The sequence below is a fragment of the Prionailurus bengalensis genome, chromosome D1, assembly GCF_016509475.1.
Source record: "Prionailurus bengalensis isolate Pbe53 chromosome D1, Fcat_Pben_1.1_paternal_pri, whole genome shotgun sequence".
Taxonomy (NCBI): Eukaryota; Metazoa; Chordata; class Mammalia; order Carnivora; family Felidae; genus Prionailurus; species Prionailurus bengalensis.
The window spans coordinates 700,215-719,903 of record NC_057346.1 but is presented as its reverse complement, the minus strand read 5'-3'; the positions used below and the strand labels follow the sequence as shown (position 1 = coordinate 719,903).

Below are 19,689 nucleotides of genomic sequence, written 5' to 3'. Positions count from 1 at the left end.
TTTGTGGGTTCGAGTCCCGCGTCGGGCTCTGTGCTGACAGCTCAGAGCCTGGAGCCTGTTTCAGATTCTGTGTCTCCCTCTCTCTGACTCTCCCCCGTTCCTGCTCTGTCTCTCTCTGTCTCAAAAATAAATAAACATAAAAAAAAATTAAAAAAAAAAAAACCTGAGCCTGGAATTTTCTGTTGCCTTCCTGAAACCTATGCTTCTACCCCCAAAATAGGAAAGTACAAAATGTTTCCTCTTTCAGTCATGTCTTCCCATTAATCTTCATTTTTCCTTTTCTTCTTTTTTTTTCTTTTGTTAAATGTGGATTTATTTTTGAGAGAGACAGAGTGCAAGCCGGGGAGGGGCAGAGAGAGAGGGAGACACAGAATCAGAAGCAGGCTACAGGCACTGAGCCATCAGCACAAAGCCTGACGCGGGGGTCGGACTCAACAACCGTGAGATCATGACCTGAGCTGAAGTCGGACGCTTACCTGATCGAGCCCCCCAGGCGCCCCAATCTTTGTTTTTTCATTTCCTTTTCTCCTCTCCCTTATTTCATCCAGTGGCCGCCATATGTAGCAGAAAGAACACGGGTGCTGCAGCCAGACAGACCTGGGTTTGAATCTCAATCTGCCACTGGCCAGCTGTGTGACTCTGGATGGGAGTAACATCTCTGAGTCTCTGAACTCTAACCTGTAAAGGGAGATGAGAATATGTGTTTTGGCTGCCTGCCTGGAGCAAATAATAATCCATGTACTGTAATGGTAGGTATTCCTGGGTGCGCACCCTCGGCCAAAACCACTCCTAGGAAAGGAGTATCTCTCTAAATACGTGATCAGTCCTCTTAGACAGATCTGGCTGAAGCATCCCTTGTCCCTGGGACTGAGTCCTGTCTTCTCTCTTCTGGAAACGTGAGGGAAGAAACGCACATAGGCATGGCCGCCCAAGCCCGCGGCTGCCAACGGGCCTGCTTGTCAAACACCCTCATGTGCAGTGAATCCTGCCTTATTCTCCCAGGACCACTCACCTCCACCTCGTGCTATTTTCGTCACTACCTTCACCCGAGGAGGTAAAATGCCCATTTTGGAAATGTCCATTTTACAATTTCATTAACAATTCAGATTTGAGAGCACAGTTATAAATTCTAACTTATTTGCATCTGTATTTAGAGTTCTCTATTTGCACCTCTTCCTAGATCAATCCTGAATACAAGGAAGCTCTGAGGGCCGGAGCAGGGGCTCCGGGTGGGCTTGTTGAATGGAGTAACGACCAAAGGGCCGGAGCCTCCGGGTAGGGACCCAGGAAGGATGGTGTTTGCCACCTGCTCTCTGTCTCCTCCAGGCCCGGGAGGCTCTTCTCTCTTCATTCTCTTAACAGTATTCTTTCGGTGAAGTCTGAAGGTTTTTTCAAAATGCAGAATGTCATTTGTGTCCCTGTGTTCACAGAGCTTGAAGTCACAGTGTCCTCACACTGATGTACCAACGCCCACTCACATGTGCACGTCTGCGCTGGGGACAACAAAGCACTGGGAGAGCAGGAAGGGGGGTGACCTTCTGGTTTCTCATTGTTGCTTCCAGATCACTGTTTCTTAACCTTGTCTGCTCATTACAATTCTTCTGGGGAGATTAAAAAAAAATGGAAATGCCCAAACCGCACCTTGGTGTTAAAGTTTCCCGTGTAAGTTCAACTTGCAGCTAAGGTTCTGTTCTAGACCCTTGTTTTCTAGATGTGGACCACGGACCAGACACATGTGACAAAACCCCCCCTTTCCTGCCCGCTGGCTGAGCTCTCCTCCCACTCCCACCAAGGCCCCCTTCACTTTACGTGGATATTTGCGCAAACGTCACCTTCTCAGAGACCTTCTCTGGCCACCCTACCTGTTGTCTGAAATCACCCTGCCAGCGCTGTGCCCCCTTACTGCGCTCTGGTTTTCATTCAGCATGCTTTATAACTCGGCTGGCATATTCTTATGTTGAAAATCTGTATTCCCTGCTAAAATGTAAATTCCATGAGACAAAAAAATAATTACTTTTGTTTTTTATTGTGTTCCTAATATCTGGAGCAGCACCTAGCACATAGTAGGGGCTTGATAAAGGGAACGGTTGAATATTTTCCCCTACGTTCGTTATGTTGATTTGCCTCTGGGTCCCCGCTTTAATTCCTAAGGCAACCGATGCGAATGACCACCTCTAACTGTCAGGAGCTCTCTATCCACAAGAGAGGTATGTCCACACAAATAACTACAGTCAGGGAGGCACATAATTTATACCAGCGGTAGTAGAGAGGATTCTTAGGAAGCACTCGAGGAAGTCAACCTCAGCAGTGTTTGAGGGGACTCTGGTGGATGGCAGTGGGACAGGAAAGGCATGCTGAGCCCAGGGTGCGGTGCTGGCTGGGGGAACCGGTGCCCTGAGGGAAAGGTGGCAAACAGGCTGCCAGCTGGGCGGGAGGCCTCAGGGGGCGGAACCTTGCGCACATTCTCTCCAGGGGCCAAGGGCAAAGTTCTGAGGACCTGTAAGATAGGCCTGGTACGAGAGATTTTTACTCTGGCCATCTCACCATGCTCTACAAATGCCATGCTGTCAGCCTTACTGGTGTGAGAGGTCAGAAACTCAGCCTGAAGCAATCCAGAAGAGAGCCTGAAGTAGAAAGGTTGATTGAAAATAAAAAGACATATGCGATTATCATAATTCTATGAAAAAACTTTGATAATCATATGAAGTTTCATGATCATACAAGGGGTTTCTCTGGTTTTCTTGTTTCTTTATTTAAATATTTATTTATTTATTTTCAGAGAGAGAGAGCGCGTGAGCACGAGTCAGGGGAGGGGCAGAGAGAGAGTGTCAGAGAGAGATCCTTGCCCCTCTTTTGGTTTTCTTAACATCCCTTGGCAACAACTCCAAAGTACAAAGATCCTTCAAAGTCTTAAACAAGTAGCTTTAATATATATATGTGGGATATTACTGACTGATCATAAACTTTTTAGGGAATGCCTGGGTGGCTTAGTCGGTTAAGCATCTGACTCTTGATTTCAGCTCAGGTCATGATCTCACAGTTGGTGGGTTCAAGCCCCACATTGGCTCTGTGCTGACAGCTTGGAACCTGCTTGGGATTCTCTCTTTTGCTCTCTCTCCCTGCCCCTCCCCCACTCTCTCCCTCAAAATAAATAAATAGACTTAAAAAAATCATCAACTTTTTACACCACTGTACCAAAATTTAATAGAATTTATTAGGAATTTTAGAAAAACAAAGCTTCACAACTACAGCTAATACATAATTTTAATAACAAAATATCCTGTTGTATTTTTAAATATAATGAATTTATTTTCAGAAGCATGCCCATTAAAAACAATGAAGCATTTCCATTCACTAAAAATGTATCAATAAAATACATAATAAACTTGTAGCATAAATGTAAACTAGTCAATTTATCTCCATTACCCATGTTATGATTTACCTTTATTTTATGGTTATAGTATTTTAAATTATTAACAAATGCAGAAATCGAGGATATATTTACAGGAGATTATCAAAAATAATGATTCCATTTAATAGTTACTGTTATTCTTCATCAGTATTTTCTCTGCACTCTGGATCCAACATCAGGAGATAGACTGGTCCTTGGCTGGCTGTTCTGTAACATAATTTCAGAACACTATTTTACTGTAGTATTCATAGGCAGATTCACAGGTGGATCTCCTTACAGATTATGGATGTTAATAACACTAAATTCATAATTCAAATTCTCAAGTGCTACATATACATCAACCTCAACATAATGAGTACCACTTCACATAAAGCATAATCTTCACCCTTTGCTATTGGAAAAGGTGATTAGCAGGTGCCTTTTATCATAATCTGGTGTGTAAATAGTCACAGTTTAGCAATTTTATTTTCTAAGGGAAGCTCCAGGAACTCATATAACACCCTAGGTGTAGTTTAACAACATATATTGGGTTAAAGAAGTTGCTTGAGAGGGCATTAGGTAAAAATTCATTAAATTCATAAATTCATAAAATTTATTAAAAAAAAAAAAGTAAATATTCCAAAATAAAAATTCTGCTTCTAAGAGTCATAGTTTTTACACTGAAAAGCCATGGCTGGTGTCTTCAGGATGCCCTGGGACAAGCTCTGAGAGGACAGTGTTTGCATGTTGTCTCTATTAGAACGCAAGAGACTTGAAGGCAGGAAAGTGTTTTCCTCTTTCTAGTCCCAGCCCTCACACACAGGCACTGTGTGTCTGACACAGTGAAAACCCAGGCAATATCTGTTCAATGAAGAAAAAGAGGGCACCCAGGGAGCTCAGTTGGTTAAGCGCTGACTTCAGCTCAGGTCATGATCTCACGGTTCGTGAGTCCCAGCTCTGTATCAGGCTCTGTGCTGATGGCTCAGAGCCTGGAGATTGCTTCAGATTCTGTGTCTCCCTCTCTCTCTGCCCCTCCCCTGCTCGTGCTCTCTCTGTCTCAAAAATAAACATTAAAAAAAAATTAAAAAAAGAAAAGGAAAGAAAAAAAGGAGATCAGTATGATAACTTCTATGAAAAGAAAAAAATCAGGCTGCTATAGTTGCCAAAAAGATGAAGTTCTAAACTTTGACAGGATAAAACTTGGGCTGAATAAGCCTTCCTAGAGAGAATGGCAGTGAAATGAAGCCTGAAAGAATGAGTAGGAGAGAAGTATGTAAGAGGACAAGTCCTGTGAGGCAGGGGATGAGGGGAAGGCAGTGTGGGCCCTGGAAGGACAGGGAGCTCCAGGGAGACCTACCTGTCGCTCAAATGTATATAACTTACAAGCTGGGGAGCAACCAGAGGTGCAGCTGGGAAGGTCGTGAATGCAGTTCTCCGGAGTTTTAATTCATCTTTTAGGTGACAGGTAAGTGCTGACACAGGAGAGTGATATGTTCATATTCTTGGTTTACAAAGATTACTCTGGGCTGATGGTATGAAAGATACCCTGGACAGATCACATCTCTTCAGGTGAGACATGACACATTCTTCTTCTTTTTTTTCAAATGTTTTTTATTTATAGAATAAATTTAATGTTTACTCGATGTTTTTATTTATATAAACCAATTTTTAATTAATTAATTTTTTTAAATTTACATCCAAGTTAGCTGGCATATAGTGCAACAATATTTCAGAAGTCGATTTCTGAATGCCCCTTACCCATTTAGCCCATCCCCCCTCCCACAACCCCTCCAGTAACCCTGTTTGCTCTCCATATTTACAAGTCTCTTATGTTTTGCATCCCTTCCTGTTTTTATGATTGCTTCCCTTCCCTTATGTTCATCTGCTTTGTATCTTAAAGTCCTCATATGAATTGAGTCATATGATACTTGTCTTTCTTTGACTAATTTTGCTTAGCATAATACCCTCTAGTTCCACCCATGTAGTTGCAAATGGCAAGATTTCATTCTTTTTGATTGCCGAGTAATACTCCATTGTATATATATATCACATCTTCTTTATCCGTTCATCCATCGATGGACATCTGGGCTCTTTCCATACTTTGGTTATTGTTGATAGTGCTATTAACGTTGGGGTGTGTGTCTCCTTGAAACAGCACACCTGTATCCCTTGGATAAATACCTAGTAGTGCAATTTCTGGGTCATAGGGTAGTTCTATTTTTAATTTTTTGAGGAACCTCCATACTGTTTTCCAGAGTGGCTGTACCAGTTTGCATTCCCACCGGCAGTGCAAGAGGGCTCCCCTTTCTCCACATCATCGCCAACACCTGTTGTTGCCTGAGTTGTTAATGTGAGCCATTCTGACAGGTGTGAGGTAGTATCTCATTGTGGTTTTAATTTGTATTTCCCTGATGATGAGTGAAGTTGAACATTTTTTCATGTGTCGGTTGGCCATCTGGATGTCTTCTTTGGAGAAGTGTCTATTCATGTCTTTTGTCCATTTGTTCACTGGATTATTTGTTTTTTGGGTGTTACGTTTGATCAGTTTTATAGATTTTGGATACTAACCCTTTATATGATATGTTGTTTGCACATATCTTCTCCTATTTCATTGGTTGCCTTTTAGTTTTGCTGATTGTTTCCTTCACTGTGTAGAAGGTTTTTATCTTGATGAGGTCCCAATAGTTCATTTTTGCTTTTGTTTCCCTTGTCTCTGGAGATGTGTTAAGAAGTTGCTCTAGCCAAGGTCAAAGAGGTTTTTGCCTCCTTTCTTCTCTAGAATTTTGATGGCTTTCTGTGTTATGTTTAGGTCTTTCATCCGTTTTGAGTTTCTTTTTGTGTATGGTGTAAGAAAGTGGTCCAGGTTCATTCTGAACTTCACCGTCCTGTTTTCTCGACACTATTTGCTAAAGAGATTGTCTATTTTTCACTGGATATTCTTCCCTGCTTTGGCAAAGATTAGTTGGCCATATGTTTATGGGTCCATTTCTGGGTTCTCTATTCTGTTCCATTTATCTGAGTGTCTGTTTTTGTGCCAATATTATACTGTCTGGATGATTACAGCTTCGTAATACATCTTGAAATCCAGGATTGTGATGCCTCCAGCTTTGGTTTTCCTTTTCAAGATTGCTTTGGCTATTCGGGGTCTTTTCTGTACAAATTTTTTCCATACAAATTTTAGGACTGATTGTTCTAGCTCCGTGAAGAATGCTGGTATTATTTTGATACAGATTGCATTGAATACGTAGATTGCTTTGGGTAGTATCGACATTTTAACAATATTTGTTCTTCCAACCCAGAAGTATGGAATATTTTTCAATTTTTTGTCTTTTTCAATCTCTTTCATAAACTTTATATAGTTTTCAGTGTGTAGATGTTCACCTCTTTGGTTAGGTTTATTCCTAGGTATTTTATGGTTCTTGCTGCAATTCTAAATGGCATTAATTCCTTGATTTCACTTTCCGTTGCTTCATTATTGGTGTATAGGAATGCAATTTATTTCTGTGCATTGATTTTATATCCTGTGAGTTTGCTGAATTCATGGATCAGTTGTAGCAGTTTTTTTGTGGAATCTTTTGGGTTTTCCATATAGACTATCATGTCATCTGTGAAGAGTGCAAGTTTGACCTCCTCCTGGCTGATCTGGATGCCTTTTATTCCTTTGTGTTGTCTGATTGCTGAGGCTAGCACTTCCAATACTATGTCGAATAACAGTGGCAAGAGAGGACATCCCTGTCTTGTTCCTGACCTTAGGGGGAAAGCTCTCGGTTTTTCCCTATTGAGGATGATATTAGTGATGTGTCTTTAATATATGACTTTTATGATCTTGAGGTATGATCTTTCTATCCCTACTTTCTTGAGGGCTTTTATCAAGAAAGGATGTTGTATTTTGTCAAATGCTTTCTCTGCATCTATTGAGAGAATCTTGTGGTTCTTATCCTTTCTTTTATTGATGTATCGCAGTGATTGTTTTGCGGATATTGAACCAGCCCTGCATCTCAGGTGTAAATCCCACTTGATTGTGGTGAATAATTCTTTTAATGTATTGTTGAATCTGGTCAGCTAGTATCTTGTTGAGGATTTTTGCATCCATGTTCATCAGGGAAATTCGTCTATAGTTCTCTTTTTTATTGGGGTCTTTGTCCTGTTTTGGAATCAGGGTAAATGAAATGCTGGCCTTGAAGAAGGAATTTGGAAGTTTTCCTTCCATTTCTATTTTTTGGAGCAGCTTCAAGAGAATAGGTGTTAACTCTTTCTGAAATGTTTGGTAGAGTTCCCCTGGAATGGCATCCAGCCCTGGACTCTTGTTTTTTGGGAGATTTTGATTACTAATTCGATTCCTCTACTGGCTATGGGCCTGTTCAAATTTTCTATTTATTCTTGTTTCAATTTTGGTAGTTTACATGTTTCTAGGAGTCTGTCCATTTCTTCCAGATTGCCCATTTTATTAGTGTATAATTGCTAATAATATTCTCTTATTGTTTTTATTTCTGCTGTGTTGGTTGTGACCTCCCCTCTTTCATTTGTGATTTTATTTATTTGGGTCCTTTCCTTTATCTTTTTGATCAAAATGGTTAGGTGTTTATCAATTTTGTCAATTCTTTCAAAGAAGCAGCTCCTAGTTTCACTGATCTTTCCTACTGATTTTTTTTTTTTTTTTTTGGTTTCGATAGCATTGATTTCTGCTCTAATCTTCACTATTTCCTGTCTTCTGTTGGTTTTGGGTTTTATTTGCTGTTCTTCTTCCAGCTCCTTAAGGTGTAAGGTTAGGTTGTGTATCTGGGACCTTTCCTCCTTCTTTAGGAAAGACTGGATTGCTATACACTTCCCTCTTATGACTGCCTTTGCTGCGTCCCAGAGGTTTTGGTGTTGTCATTTTCATTGGCTTCCATGTACTTTTTGATTTCCTCTTTAACTTCTTGGTTAGCCCATTCATTCCTTAGTAGGATGTTCTTTAGTCTCCAAGTATTTGTTATCTTTCCAAATTTTTTCTTGTGGTTGATTTCGAGTTTCATAGCATTGTGGTCTGAAAATATGCATGGTATGATCCATCTTTTTGTACTTGTTGAGGGCTGATTTGTGTCCCAGTGTCCAGATATTCTAGATATCTTCCTTGTGCACTGGAGAAGAATGTGTATTCTGCTGCTTTAGGATGAAATGTTCTGTATATATTTGTTAAATCCATCTGGTCCAGTGTATCATTCAAAGCAATTGTTTCCTTGTTGATTTTGTATTTAGATAACCTGTCCATTGCTCTAAGTGGGGTGTTGAAGTACCCTACTATTATGGTATTATCAATGAGTTTCTTTATGTTTGTGATTGATTTATATATTTGGGTGTCCCACGTTTGGAGCATAAATGTTTACAAGTGTTAGATCTTTTTGGTGGATAGACTCCTTAGTTATGATATAAAGCCCTTCTTCATCTCTTGTTACAGTCTTTATTTTAAAATCTAGATTGTCTGATATAAGTATGGCTACTCCAGCTTTCTTTGGCGACCATTACCATAATAGATGGTTCTCCACCCCTTTACTTTCAATCTGAAGGTGTCTTTAGGTCTAAAATAGGTCTCTTATAAATAGCATATAGACAGATCTTGTTTTCTTATCCATTCTGTTACTCTATGTCTTTTGATTGGAGTGTTTAGTCCATTGACATTTAGAGTGAGTACTGAAAGGTATGAATTTATTGCCATTATGTTACTTGTAGAATTGGAGTTTATGGTGGTGCTCTCTGGTCCTTTTGGTATTTGTTGCTTTGGGTTTTGTTTTGTTTTGTTTTTTTCTGTCTTTTCTCCCTTCAGAGAGTCCCCCTTAAAATTTCTTGCAGGGCTGGTTTAGTGGTCATGAACTTGCTCTAATTTTTGTTTGCCTGGGAAACTTTGTATCTCTCCTTGTATTTTGAATGAAAGCCTTGCTGGATAAAAATTTCTTGGCTGCATATTTTTCCTATTCAGCACATTGAATATATTCTGCCACTCCTTTCTGGCCTGCCAAGTTTCTGTGGATAGGTGTGCTGCAAACCTGATATGTCTTCCCTTGTAGGTTAAGGAATTTTTTCCCCTTGCCGCTTTCATGATTGTTTCCTTGCCTGAGTATTTTGTGAATATGATTATGATATGCCTTGTTGATGACTGGTTTTTGTTGAATCTAATGGGAATTCTCTGTGCTTCTTGGATTTTGATGTCTGCGTCTTTCCCTAGGTTAGGAAACTTTTTCGCTATGGTTTGCTCCCATAAACCTTCTACCCCTTTTTCTCTCTTTTTATCTTCTGGGACCCCTATGGTTCTGATGATATTCCTTTTCAATCAGTCACTGAGTTCTCTGATTCTTATATCATGCTCTTTTTTTTGCTTTGGTCTCCCTCTTTTTTTTCTGCTTCATTACATTATTCTCCATAAGTCTGTCCTCTATATCGCTGATTCACTGCTCTGCTTCATCCATCCTTGCCACCTGAAACATGATAAATTGTTAAACAAAGGCACTAACAGTAGGAATGAAGATAGTGGATGGATTTGAGGTGTATTATCAGGAGGACATATTGCCTGTGGGCATGGGAGAAGGAGAAGCCTGGATGAGATACACATTTCTGTCTGGGAAGTCTGGAGGATGGTGTCATCAACTGAAGTAAGAATTAAAAGAGGTAGAAGAGTTTTGGGGGGAAACTTGGGAAACTGAATCTTGGCTCTGCCACTGAATATTTGTGAGACTTGAGAAAATTCCTTGATGTCCTTTGCTTAGAATATTAAACAAGATAATGTGTGTGAAATAATTTGGGACAGTACTTTTCAGTGGTAGGAATCCCTAAGTGTGCTTCCATTCTTGTTTCTAAATATATCTCAACAAAATTTGGGTGCCATTAAAGAGTATTAATTGACATTTAGCATTCACCAAGGGGCTTTGCAAGACAACAGTGGTATTTTATGGGGCATAAAATCTTGCTTCAGAATATTAAAAACGTTTCCAGTTCAAATACATCACCTCATTTTATTGTAGCCTGAAAAAGGTACATCATATATTTAAAAACCAGGTATAAAAAAATCATAAAGTCTCAACCAATATTTTCAAGTATGTAGTATGTGCTAGTTTCTATGAAGTAGACAGGTAAATGGAAAAACAGCCTCAAGAATATAGTTCCAAAGAAGATCACTCATGTAAAAAGACAACCCACAAAAATACCTATGGAGTAGAAGTATAAAACCAGTGGTACTACAGTAATTAAGTTCAGAGGAGAATGTGGTCATCATAAGCTGGATTGGTCATGGAGAGATTCATGGGGGAAGTGACATTAAGTTGGTGCTTAGATAGGTTGGATTAGGAAGGTAGAGCAAAAGTACAGCTGGTGCAGTTTGGAGCTGGGGTGAACATGAACAAACAATGAGAAAAACATGACAGCATACAGAGTACTGCAGACTTGAAGGACAACGCATTAAATTTGTTTGGCTGGAAGGAAGATTCATAGTGTAAAAAGAGAAGTAGGTGGGACTATGAATTGTTACAAATTGTTATGATTCCTATTATTTACAAGGAAGTTATGCTTTGCATGTGCATTTCACTTAAGTAGTTTCAGGAATGTTACCTTTTTCTGAAACGATGCAACCTTTTTTTTGAGACGATGTAAATGGATAAGATGATCACAATAGTGGCACTAATGATAATGCAACCCAATGGTGTCTAGCATGTGTTGTGTTATAGGCACTGTTCTAAATACTTTACACTGGTTCTTCTCTCTAGAAGCCCTCACAGGTACACTAGAGGATAGATGCCAGTACCATTAAGATGATTATGACTAATCAGTGAAGGGATACAGGAAGGGATGGGCCAAATTTTGTTCCTCTGAAATCTTACAACAGCACTTGCTCTGAGTGGTGGAAGCTGACTGCCTGCCACCTGGGAGATCCTGCTCAAAATTATTTCTTTTGCTCATGTTACAAGTGTCTAAAATCCCACTTTTAGAAATTCACTATACTTCTTCCCAGAAATTGTTTTTAAATGATTTAAATGGTTTTAAGTCTTTTAAAATAATTTTTAGAAGTGAGGGGCACCTGGGTGGCTCAGTCAGTTAAGCCTCTGACTTTGGCTCAGGTCATGACCTCATGGTTCATGAGTTTGAGCCCCACATTGGGCTCTGTGCTGATAGCTCAGAGCCTGGAGCCTGCTTCGGATTCTGTGTCTCCCTCTCTCTGCCCTTCCCCTGCTTGTGCTCGCTCTCTCCTTCTCAAAGAATAAACATTAAAATTTTTCAAAAAATAATTTTTAAAAATGAAAAATTATCTTTTAAAATTCAAGCCAAGTATTTCAACAGGAGTGAATATGCCAGTCCATTTCTTTTCCTAAGAGGAAAAACTCAAAGCAACACCACCAAACACTGTGGGAGAAGAAAACACAAGGAGTGACAGAATGGGGGGAAACACAAAAAACAGTAATAAAACACACATGTGGGGGGTGCAGCATGGTGGATTAATATATAAACTTCACTCTCGTGAATTTTCCAGAGAGATATATAATTTTTGAGAATTATAGAAATTATAGAAGAAAATAGATCAGGAGTCAAAGTGACAGTTGCCAAAAGACTCCTGTACAATAGTCACTGCATCAACAATGCCACACCAAAAAGGCCGTTTCTGAGAACCATTTGCAGAGACCGAAATAAGAAGCTTCATGAAGGCAGGGGCAGCCTCTTTCTTCTTCTTTACTACCACACTCAGGACACAGCAAAAATCTAAAATGTGGGCAGGAAATGTGTAACTTTGTTTATGTAAGAGCAAATAATAAGAGATGAAGTATACTTGTGTCGTCGTACTTTTTCCTGTCAAGATTACAGAACTGAGGGTATGTGATGAAAAACAATTGAGCAAGCATCCAATGAATTCTCTAAGAAAACATTTTTTTTTTTTAGAAAAAATTTTAATGTTTATTTATTTTTGAGAGAGAAAGAGACAGTGTGAATGGTGGAGGGGTAGACAGAAGGGAGACACAGAATCTGAAGCAGGCTCCAGGCTCTGAGCTGTCAGCAGAGGGCTCGATGCGGGACTCGAACCCACGAACTGGGACATCATGACCTGAACCAAAGTTGGACGCTTAACAGACTGAGCCGCCCAGGCGCCCCTCTAACAATGCATTTCTTTGTCGAACACCTAAGTTGAGGATAGTAAGAGTCCAGGTGCCTCACATAGTCTTAATTCATATTATGGTAATTTGTATACACTATCCATGTGTGTTCTTTCTCCCTGTTAGACTGAAAATTCCTTAATGCACTAAATTGCCACTTACATGTGTATCTTTACCAGAATCCAGTGTCAAGGCAAAAAACCAAAACAAAATTCCAAATAATGATGTCTAGTTTTGAACTTTGAAAACACAAAAGGGAGATGGGCAAGGGTGGGATCATTACCATGGTAAAATAACCAACAATTTTCCGGTTAGGCTACATACCCATATACTACATATCAGTAGTGCAATGATATCAGTTTCTGTTCCCATGGATGATGAAATACTCTGGATGGAAAAAACTTTATATTTTGATTTTTTTTAATTTTTAAAAAATGTTTATTTATTTTTGAGAGAGACAGAGAAAGAGAGTAAGTGCAAGTAGGAGAAGGCAGAGAGAGGGAGACACAGAATCCAAAGCAGGCTCCAGAGCTCTATGTGGGGCTAGACCTCTTGAAATCATGACCTGAGCTGAAGTCGGATGCCTAAGTGATTGAGCCACCCAGGCGTCCTATATATTTTGATTGTTTTAAATGAAAGGATATTTGCTGATTCTAACAAAACGTCTCATCATTGAAAGTTGACTGGGAGAAAAACTCCCTAAAAGCCAATATCAAGAAAAATTAATTTCAATACAGGATTCTTACACACAAAATCATGACATTTCCTAAAATGAGAAAAATAAAAGCTTCTTAAAGTACTTACCAGAAATGGTATTATTCGTAAGGTATTTTTGATGGATGGATTTTTGCAAATGGTTTCTTGTACATCTGAAATAATTATACCATGACACAAAAATAATTCAGTTACGTATGCTGACAGAGAAGAATCAAATGTTAAGTTCTGGTGTCAAATACTCAACGTGGGGAACAGACTTTCTTCTTTGGTCACCAGAAACAGTCTTTAGCCTTGTATTAGGTTAGGAAACAGAAGTAATTTGATGACAAACAATTACATAAAATTAATGTTGATAAAAAGAAATTCCTAATACTTTGACTATTCTATAACAATCTTCCTTCAAATGCTGGGTTTTCTTGTCTTTTTTTCTTCCTTTTTAAAAAATACAGTACTTTTATTACTTTTTAAAGTTTATTTATTTATTTTGAGAGAGCAAGAGAGAGCAATCAAGAGAGAGTGAGTCAGGGCATGAACGAGGGAGGGGCAGAGAGAGAGAGAGAGAGAGAGAGAGAGAAAATCCCAAGCAGGCTCAGTGCTGTCATGCAGAGCTTGATGTTGGGCTGGAACCCATGAACCATGAGATCATGGCCTAAGCCGAAGTCGACACTCAACTGACTGAGCCACCCAGGTGCCCCTCTTCTTTTGTAAAACAAAAGGTAAATTTGATTCTTTGAGTATCTCAGGAAAGAAGAGATGTTTATTTAGCTATTAAGGCATAAAAGTTGAATAATTCGTCAACTCTTGCCTTTTCAGTGCTTAAGCTTTGGTCCATATAAAAGCAAGGGTCTGGGCAAAAGAAAAAAAAAAACCACCTTCAAGCAGAATCCTATATGTGAAGCATTTAAGTATGTCGAAGTATCTAATAGGAAAAAACCCTCTAAAAAAACTGACCTGAGTTTTTTACTCTGGATCTTCATAATTGGACATCTTACAGCCTTAGTTATATATTGCTTCTGGGGTTGTAGCTCCCTGCTTTTTATTAATATATTATTATTAACGTTTATTTATTTTTGAGAGAGAGAGAGGGAGAACTTGTGCATGAGCAGGGGAGATGCAGAGAGAGAGGGAGAGAGAGAATCCCAAGCAGGCTCCACATTGTCAGCGTGGAGCCCAATGTGGGGCTCAATCCCATGAACCTCGAGATCATGACCTGAGCCAAAACCAAGAGTTGCCCACCAGGCACTCTTATTAATATTTTATTCTTAAATTTTAATTTTTAAATTAACACAAAAAACATATAGAGCATATATACATATTGCAATTAATTATAATGAAGCTAATGTCTATGTAATGACTTAGACTGAGAAATGTGCACATTATCACTATTTTAGGAACTTCCCGGAGCTCCCATCTCCATGCCTCTCTGGGGATTGCACTTCCTTTCCTTGCCCACAGAGGTGACCGATTACATGGGCTTTGTGTCTGCATAATTATAGCACATGAGTATACATGCATATCATATTGCTTGTTTTACCTGTTTCTGAACTTCAAATAAGTAAAACTGACCTGATTTTTGTTCTGAATTTTTATTATTGTTTAAATTTAAATTTTGATTCATTTACAGTGCAATGTAGTTTCCTGGGGTAGAATTCAATGATTCATCACTTACATATAGCACCCAGTGCTCATCACAAGTGCCCTCCTTAATACTCATCACCCATCTAGCCCATCCCCCCCACCTCCCCTCCATCAGCCCTCAGTTTGTTCTCCATATTTAAGGGTCTCTGGTGATTTGTTTCCCTCTCTTCTCTCCCCTCCACCTTCCCATATGTTCATGTTTTGTTTCTTAAATTCCACATACGACTGAAATCATATGCTGTTTATCTTTCTCTGATTGACTTATTTCACTTAGCATAATACATTCTAGTTCCATCCACATCATTGCAAATGGCAAGAGTTAATTCTCTTTGATTCCATTGAATATATACACCCATCTTCTTTATTCATTCATCAGTTGATGGACACTTGGGCTCTCTCCATAGTTTGGTTATTATAGATAATGCTGCTATAAACATCAGGGTGTATGTACACCTTCAAATCTATATTTTTGTATCCTTTGGGTGAATACCTAATAGTGCAATTACTGGATTGTAGGGTAGTTTTATTTTTAGTTTCTTGAGGAATTGTCATACTGTTTTTCACAGTGGCCACACCAGTTTGCATTCCCACCAGCGGTGCAAGAGTGTTTCCCTTTCTCCGCATCCTTGCCAACATGTGTTGTTTCTTGTGTTGGTAATTTAGGCATTCTGACCGGTGTGAGATGGTATCTCATTGTGGTTTTGATTTGTATTTCCTTGATGATGAGTGATGTTGAATATTATTTCATGTCTGTTAGCCATCTGGATGTCCCCTTTGAAAAATGTCTATTCATGTCTTCTGCCCATTTCTTAACTAGGTTGTTAGTTTTTTGGGTGTTGAGTTTGAGAAATTCTTCATAGATTTTGGATACTAACACTTTATCAGATACCTCATTTGCAAGTATCTTCTCTCATCCTGTAGGGTGCCTTTTGGTTTTGCTAATTGTTTCCTTCGCTGTGTGGAAGTTTTTATCTTGATGAAGTCCCAATAGTTCATGTTTGCTTTTGTTTCCCCTGCCTTCAGCAATGTTGTCTAGTGAGAAGGTGCCCCAGCTGAGGTCAAAGCAACACAGGTTGCTGCCTGTGTCCTTCTCTAGGATTTTGATGGTTTCCTGCCTTACATTTAGGGCTTTCATCCATTTTGAATTTATTTTTGTATATGATGTAAGAAAGTGGTCCAGTTCATTCTGCATGTTGCTGTCCAGTTTTCCCAACACTATTTGCTGAAAATATTGTCTATTTTTCACTGGATATTCTTTCCTGCTTTGTCAAAGATGAGTTGACCATATAGTTGTGGGTCCATTTCTGGGTTTTCTCTTCTGTTCCACTGATTTATGTGTCTGTTTTTATGCCAGTACCATACTGTCTTGATGACTACAGCTTTGTAATACAGCTTGAAATCAAGAATCGTGATGCCTCCAGCTTTTCTTTTTCAGGATTGCTTTGGCTACCCAGGATCTTTTGTGGTTCCATACGAATTTTAGGATTGTGAGTTCTAGCTCTGCAAAAAATACTGGTGGTATTTTAATGGGAACTGGATTAAATACACAGATTGCTTTGGGTAGTATAGACATTTTAACAATGCTTGTTCTTCCAATCCATGCACATGAAATGCGTTTCCATTTCTTTGTGTCCACTTCAATTTCTTTCATACGCTTTCTATAGTTTTCAGAGTATAGATCTTTTACTTCTGTTTTTATTTAATGTTTTATTTTTATTAAAAAATTTTTTTTAATATCTATTTATTTTTGAGACACAAAGACATAGCATGAGCGGGGGAGGGGCAGAGAGAGAGAGAGACACAGAATCCGAAGCAGGCTCCAGGCGCTGAGCTGTCAGCACAGAGACCGATGTGGGGCTTGAACCCATGAATAGTGAGATCGTGACCTTAGCCGAAGATGGATGCTTAAATGACTGAACCACGGACACTTAACCAACTGAGCCACCCAGGCGCCTCTATATCTTCTACTGCTTTAGTTAGGTTTATTTGTAGGTATCTTATTGTTTTTGGTGCAATTGCAAATAGGATCAATTCCTTGATTACTTTTTCTGCTGCTTCATTATTGGTGAGAAATGCAAGAGATTTCTGCACACTGATTTTATATCCTGTGACTTTGCTGAACTTATATGTTAATTCTAGCACCTTTTTGGTGGAGTCTCTTGGGTTTTCCACACAGAGTATCATGTCATCTGCAAATAGCAAGTTTGACTTTTTCCATGCTGATTAGCATGCTTTTTCTTTTTGTTGTCAGAATGCTGAGGCTAAGACTTCCAGTACTATGTTAAATAGTAATGGTGAGAGTGGACATCCTTGTCTTATTCCTGACCATAGGGGAAAGGCTCTCAGTTTTATCCCATTAAGGAGATTAGCTGTGGGTCTTTTGTATATGGTTTTTATGATCTTGAGGTCCATCTATCCCTCCTTTTTGAGGATTTTTATCAGGAATGGATGCTGTATTTTGTCAAATGCTCTTTCTGCAACTATTGATGGGATCATATGGTTCTTATCCTTTCTTTTATTATAGTCATGTATCACACTGATTGATTTGCAAATATTGAACCAGTGCTGTAGCCAAGGAATAAATTCCACTTGCTCATGGTGAATAATTCTTTTAATGTACTGACTTTGGTTTGCTAATATATTGTTGAGAACTTTTGCATTCATGTTCATCAGGGATACTGGCCTGTAATTCTTTTTAGTGAGGTCCTTGGTTTTGGAATCCCCAAGGCAATGCTGACTTCATAGAATGAGTTTCAAAGTTTTCCTTTTCAATTTCTTTGCTGGCTATGGGTCTGTTCAAATTTTGTATTTCTTCCTGTTTCAGTTTTGATAGTTTGTGAGTTTCTAGGAATTTGTCCATTTCTTCCTGATTGCTCAGTTGGTTGGCATATAAATTTTCATAGTATTCTCTTATGATTGTATTTCTGTGGTGTTGGTGGTCATCTCTCCTCTTTCATTTGTGATTTTATCTATTTGGATCCTTTCTCTTTTCTTTTTGATAAGTCTGGCTAGTGGTTTACCAATTTTGTTAATTCTTTCAAAGAACCAGCTCTTAGTTTCATTGATCTGTTCTACTGTTTTTTGTTTGTTTGTGTGTCATTTATTTCTGCTCTAATCTTTATTAGTTCCCTTTTTCTGCTGGCTTTTGGCTTTATTTGCGATTCCTTTTCTATCTCCTTTAGGTGTAAGTTTAGGTTGTATATTTTGGACCTTTCTAGCTTCTTGAGATAGGCCTGGATTGCAATATACTTCCCTCTTAGGACTGCCTTTGCTACATCACAAAGGTTTTGGACTGTTGTGTTTTCATTTTCATTTTCTTCCATGTATTTTTTAAATTTCTTCTTTAATTTCCTGGTTAACCCATTCATTCTTTAGTGGGATGTTCTTTAACCTCCATGTGTTTGAGTGCTTTCCAACCTTTTTCTTGTGGTTGACTTCAAGTTTCACATTGTTATGATCTGAAAATATGTATGGTAAAATCGCTATCTTTTTGTACTTGTTGAGGGCTGATTTGTCACCCAGTGTGTGATCTGTACTGGAGAATGTTCCATGTGCCCTCGAAAAGAATGTATATTCTACTGTTTTACGATGAAATGTTCTGAATATATTTGTTAAGTCCAACTTGTCCAGAGTGTCATTCAAAGCCATTGTTTCCTTGTTGAGTTTCTGCTTAGATGATCTGTCCATTGCTGTGAGTGGGGTATTAAAGCCTCCTACTATTATGAATGGTTTTTTTTAAAGCTTTATTTCCGAGGTGCTGACCTCTGAAACGTCACACTTGGCACACTGTTGTTTATAAAAACCTAGTGGTATTGAAACCCTCTCCTTTTTCCCCCATCAATGGTTCTGGGGAAAATTTTCTTGTCTAGTCCCCAGAGCATGTTTTCATTCTTTCTCTCTAGCTGCTTTCGGGGGGAAGTGCTTTCCTGCAAAAACTCGAGGTGCTGCTCTCTCCCCCTTTCTCCTCTCGGCAAAAACGACTCCCCCCCCCTCCGAGGTACCCTGGCTCTTCTCGCCCCCCAGTTCACCTCTCAGCACCATGCACCTGCTGCGTTCTCTCCCTCAAACTATGCAGATCATTGTGTGAATCCTCAGATCGATTTCCTAGGTGTTCACAATGCTTTGATACTGATCTAGCTGAGTTTGAGGGACAAGTCCAGGGTCCCCTCACTCATCTGTCATCTTAACTCCTCCTGACTTGTTGCTCTTGTGCTGTGATTTGCCTTATTTTGCCCCAAATTATATTGTTTAGAATCATCTATGATGATGTGTGTAGCTGCAGTTTGTTCATTTTCCTTGCTGAACAGCGGCACATGGATATTCCACATTTAGGTGTTTTCAGTTTGGGGCTTCTAAAAACAATGATGATCTTTGTATACTTCTGCATGTCTTCTGATGCACACATGCAGGCTTCCTCGAGGGCATGTATCTGGAAGGGAAATTACTGGCTTGTAGGGTCTGTTCATGTTCAACCTATCGGATGATGGCAGGACATTTCCTCAAGAGACTGCACCCACTCACACCCCAAAGGCACTGCGGGAGGGGCTCCCACTGCTGCACACCATTACCAATGCCTGGCATCCCCCACTGTTAAACCTGTGTCTTTCTGAGGAATATGTAACTGTATTCCATTGCTTTAAAAAAAAAGTGATTATTTATTTTGAGAGAGATGGGAGAGAGGTGGGGGAGGGGCAGAGAGAGAGAGAGAGAGAGAGAGAGAGAGAGAAAGAGGGAGCCTGCCTCTCTATGCTCCATGCCCAGCACAGAGTCCAACATACAACCCTGGGATCACGACCTGAGTGGAAATCAAGAGCCGGAGGCTCAACCCCAACT

At 39.4% G+C, this 19,689-nt stretch overlaps 1 protein-coding gene across 4 annotated transcripts in view; it reads right to left on the bottom strand.

Moving 5' to 3' along the window:
- Positions 1 to 3,286: 3,286 nt before the first annotated feature.
- The window catches only part of CEP126 (centrosomal protein 126), a 103,504-nt gene continuing 87,101 nt past the window's right edge, over positions 3,287 to 19,689 (bottom strand). For 3 of the 4 annotated variants that reach the window (XM_043579160.1, XM_043579158.1, XM_043579162.1), the window contains 2 exons: positions 13,306 to 13,370; positions 3,287 to 3,619 (listed from right to left, as the gene is read on the bottom strand). In XM_043579160.1, coding sequence (XP_043435095.1) covers positions 3,557 to 3,619; positions 13,306 to 13,370 — 128 coding nt within the window. In that variant the 3' untranslated portion in view covers positions 3,287 to 3,556. The remainder of the gene's footprint in view (positions 3,620 to 13,305; positions 13,371 to 19,689) is intronic. The other variant, XM_043579159.1, reaches the window with a different exon arrangement.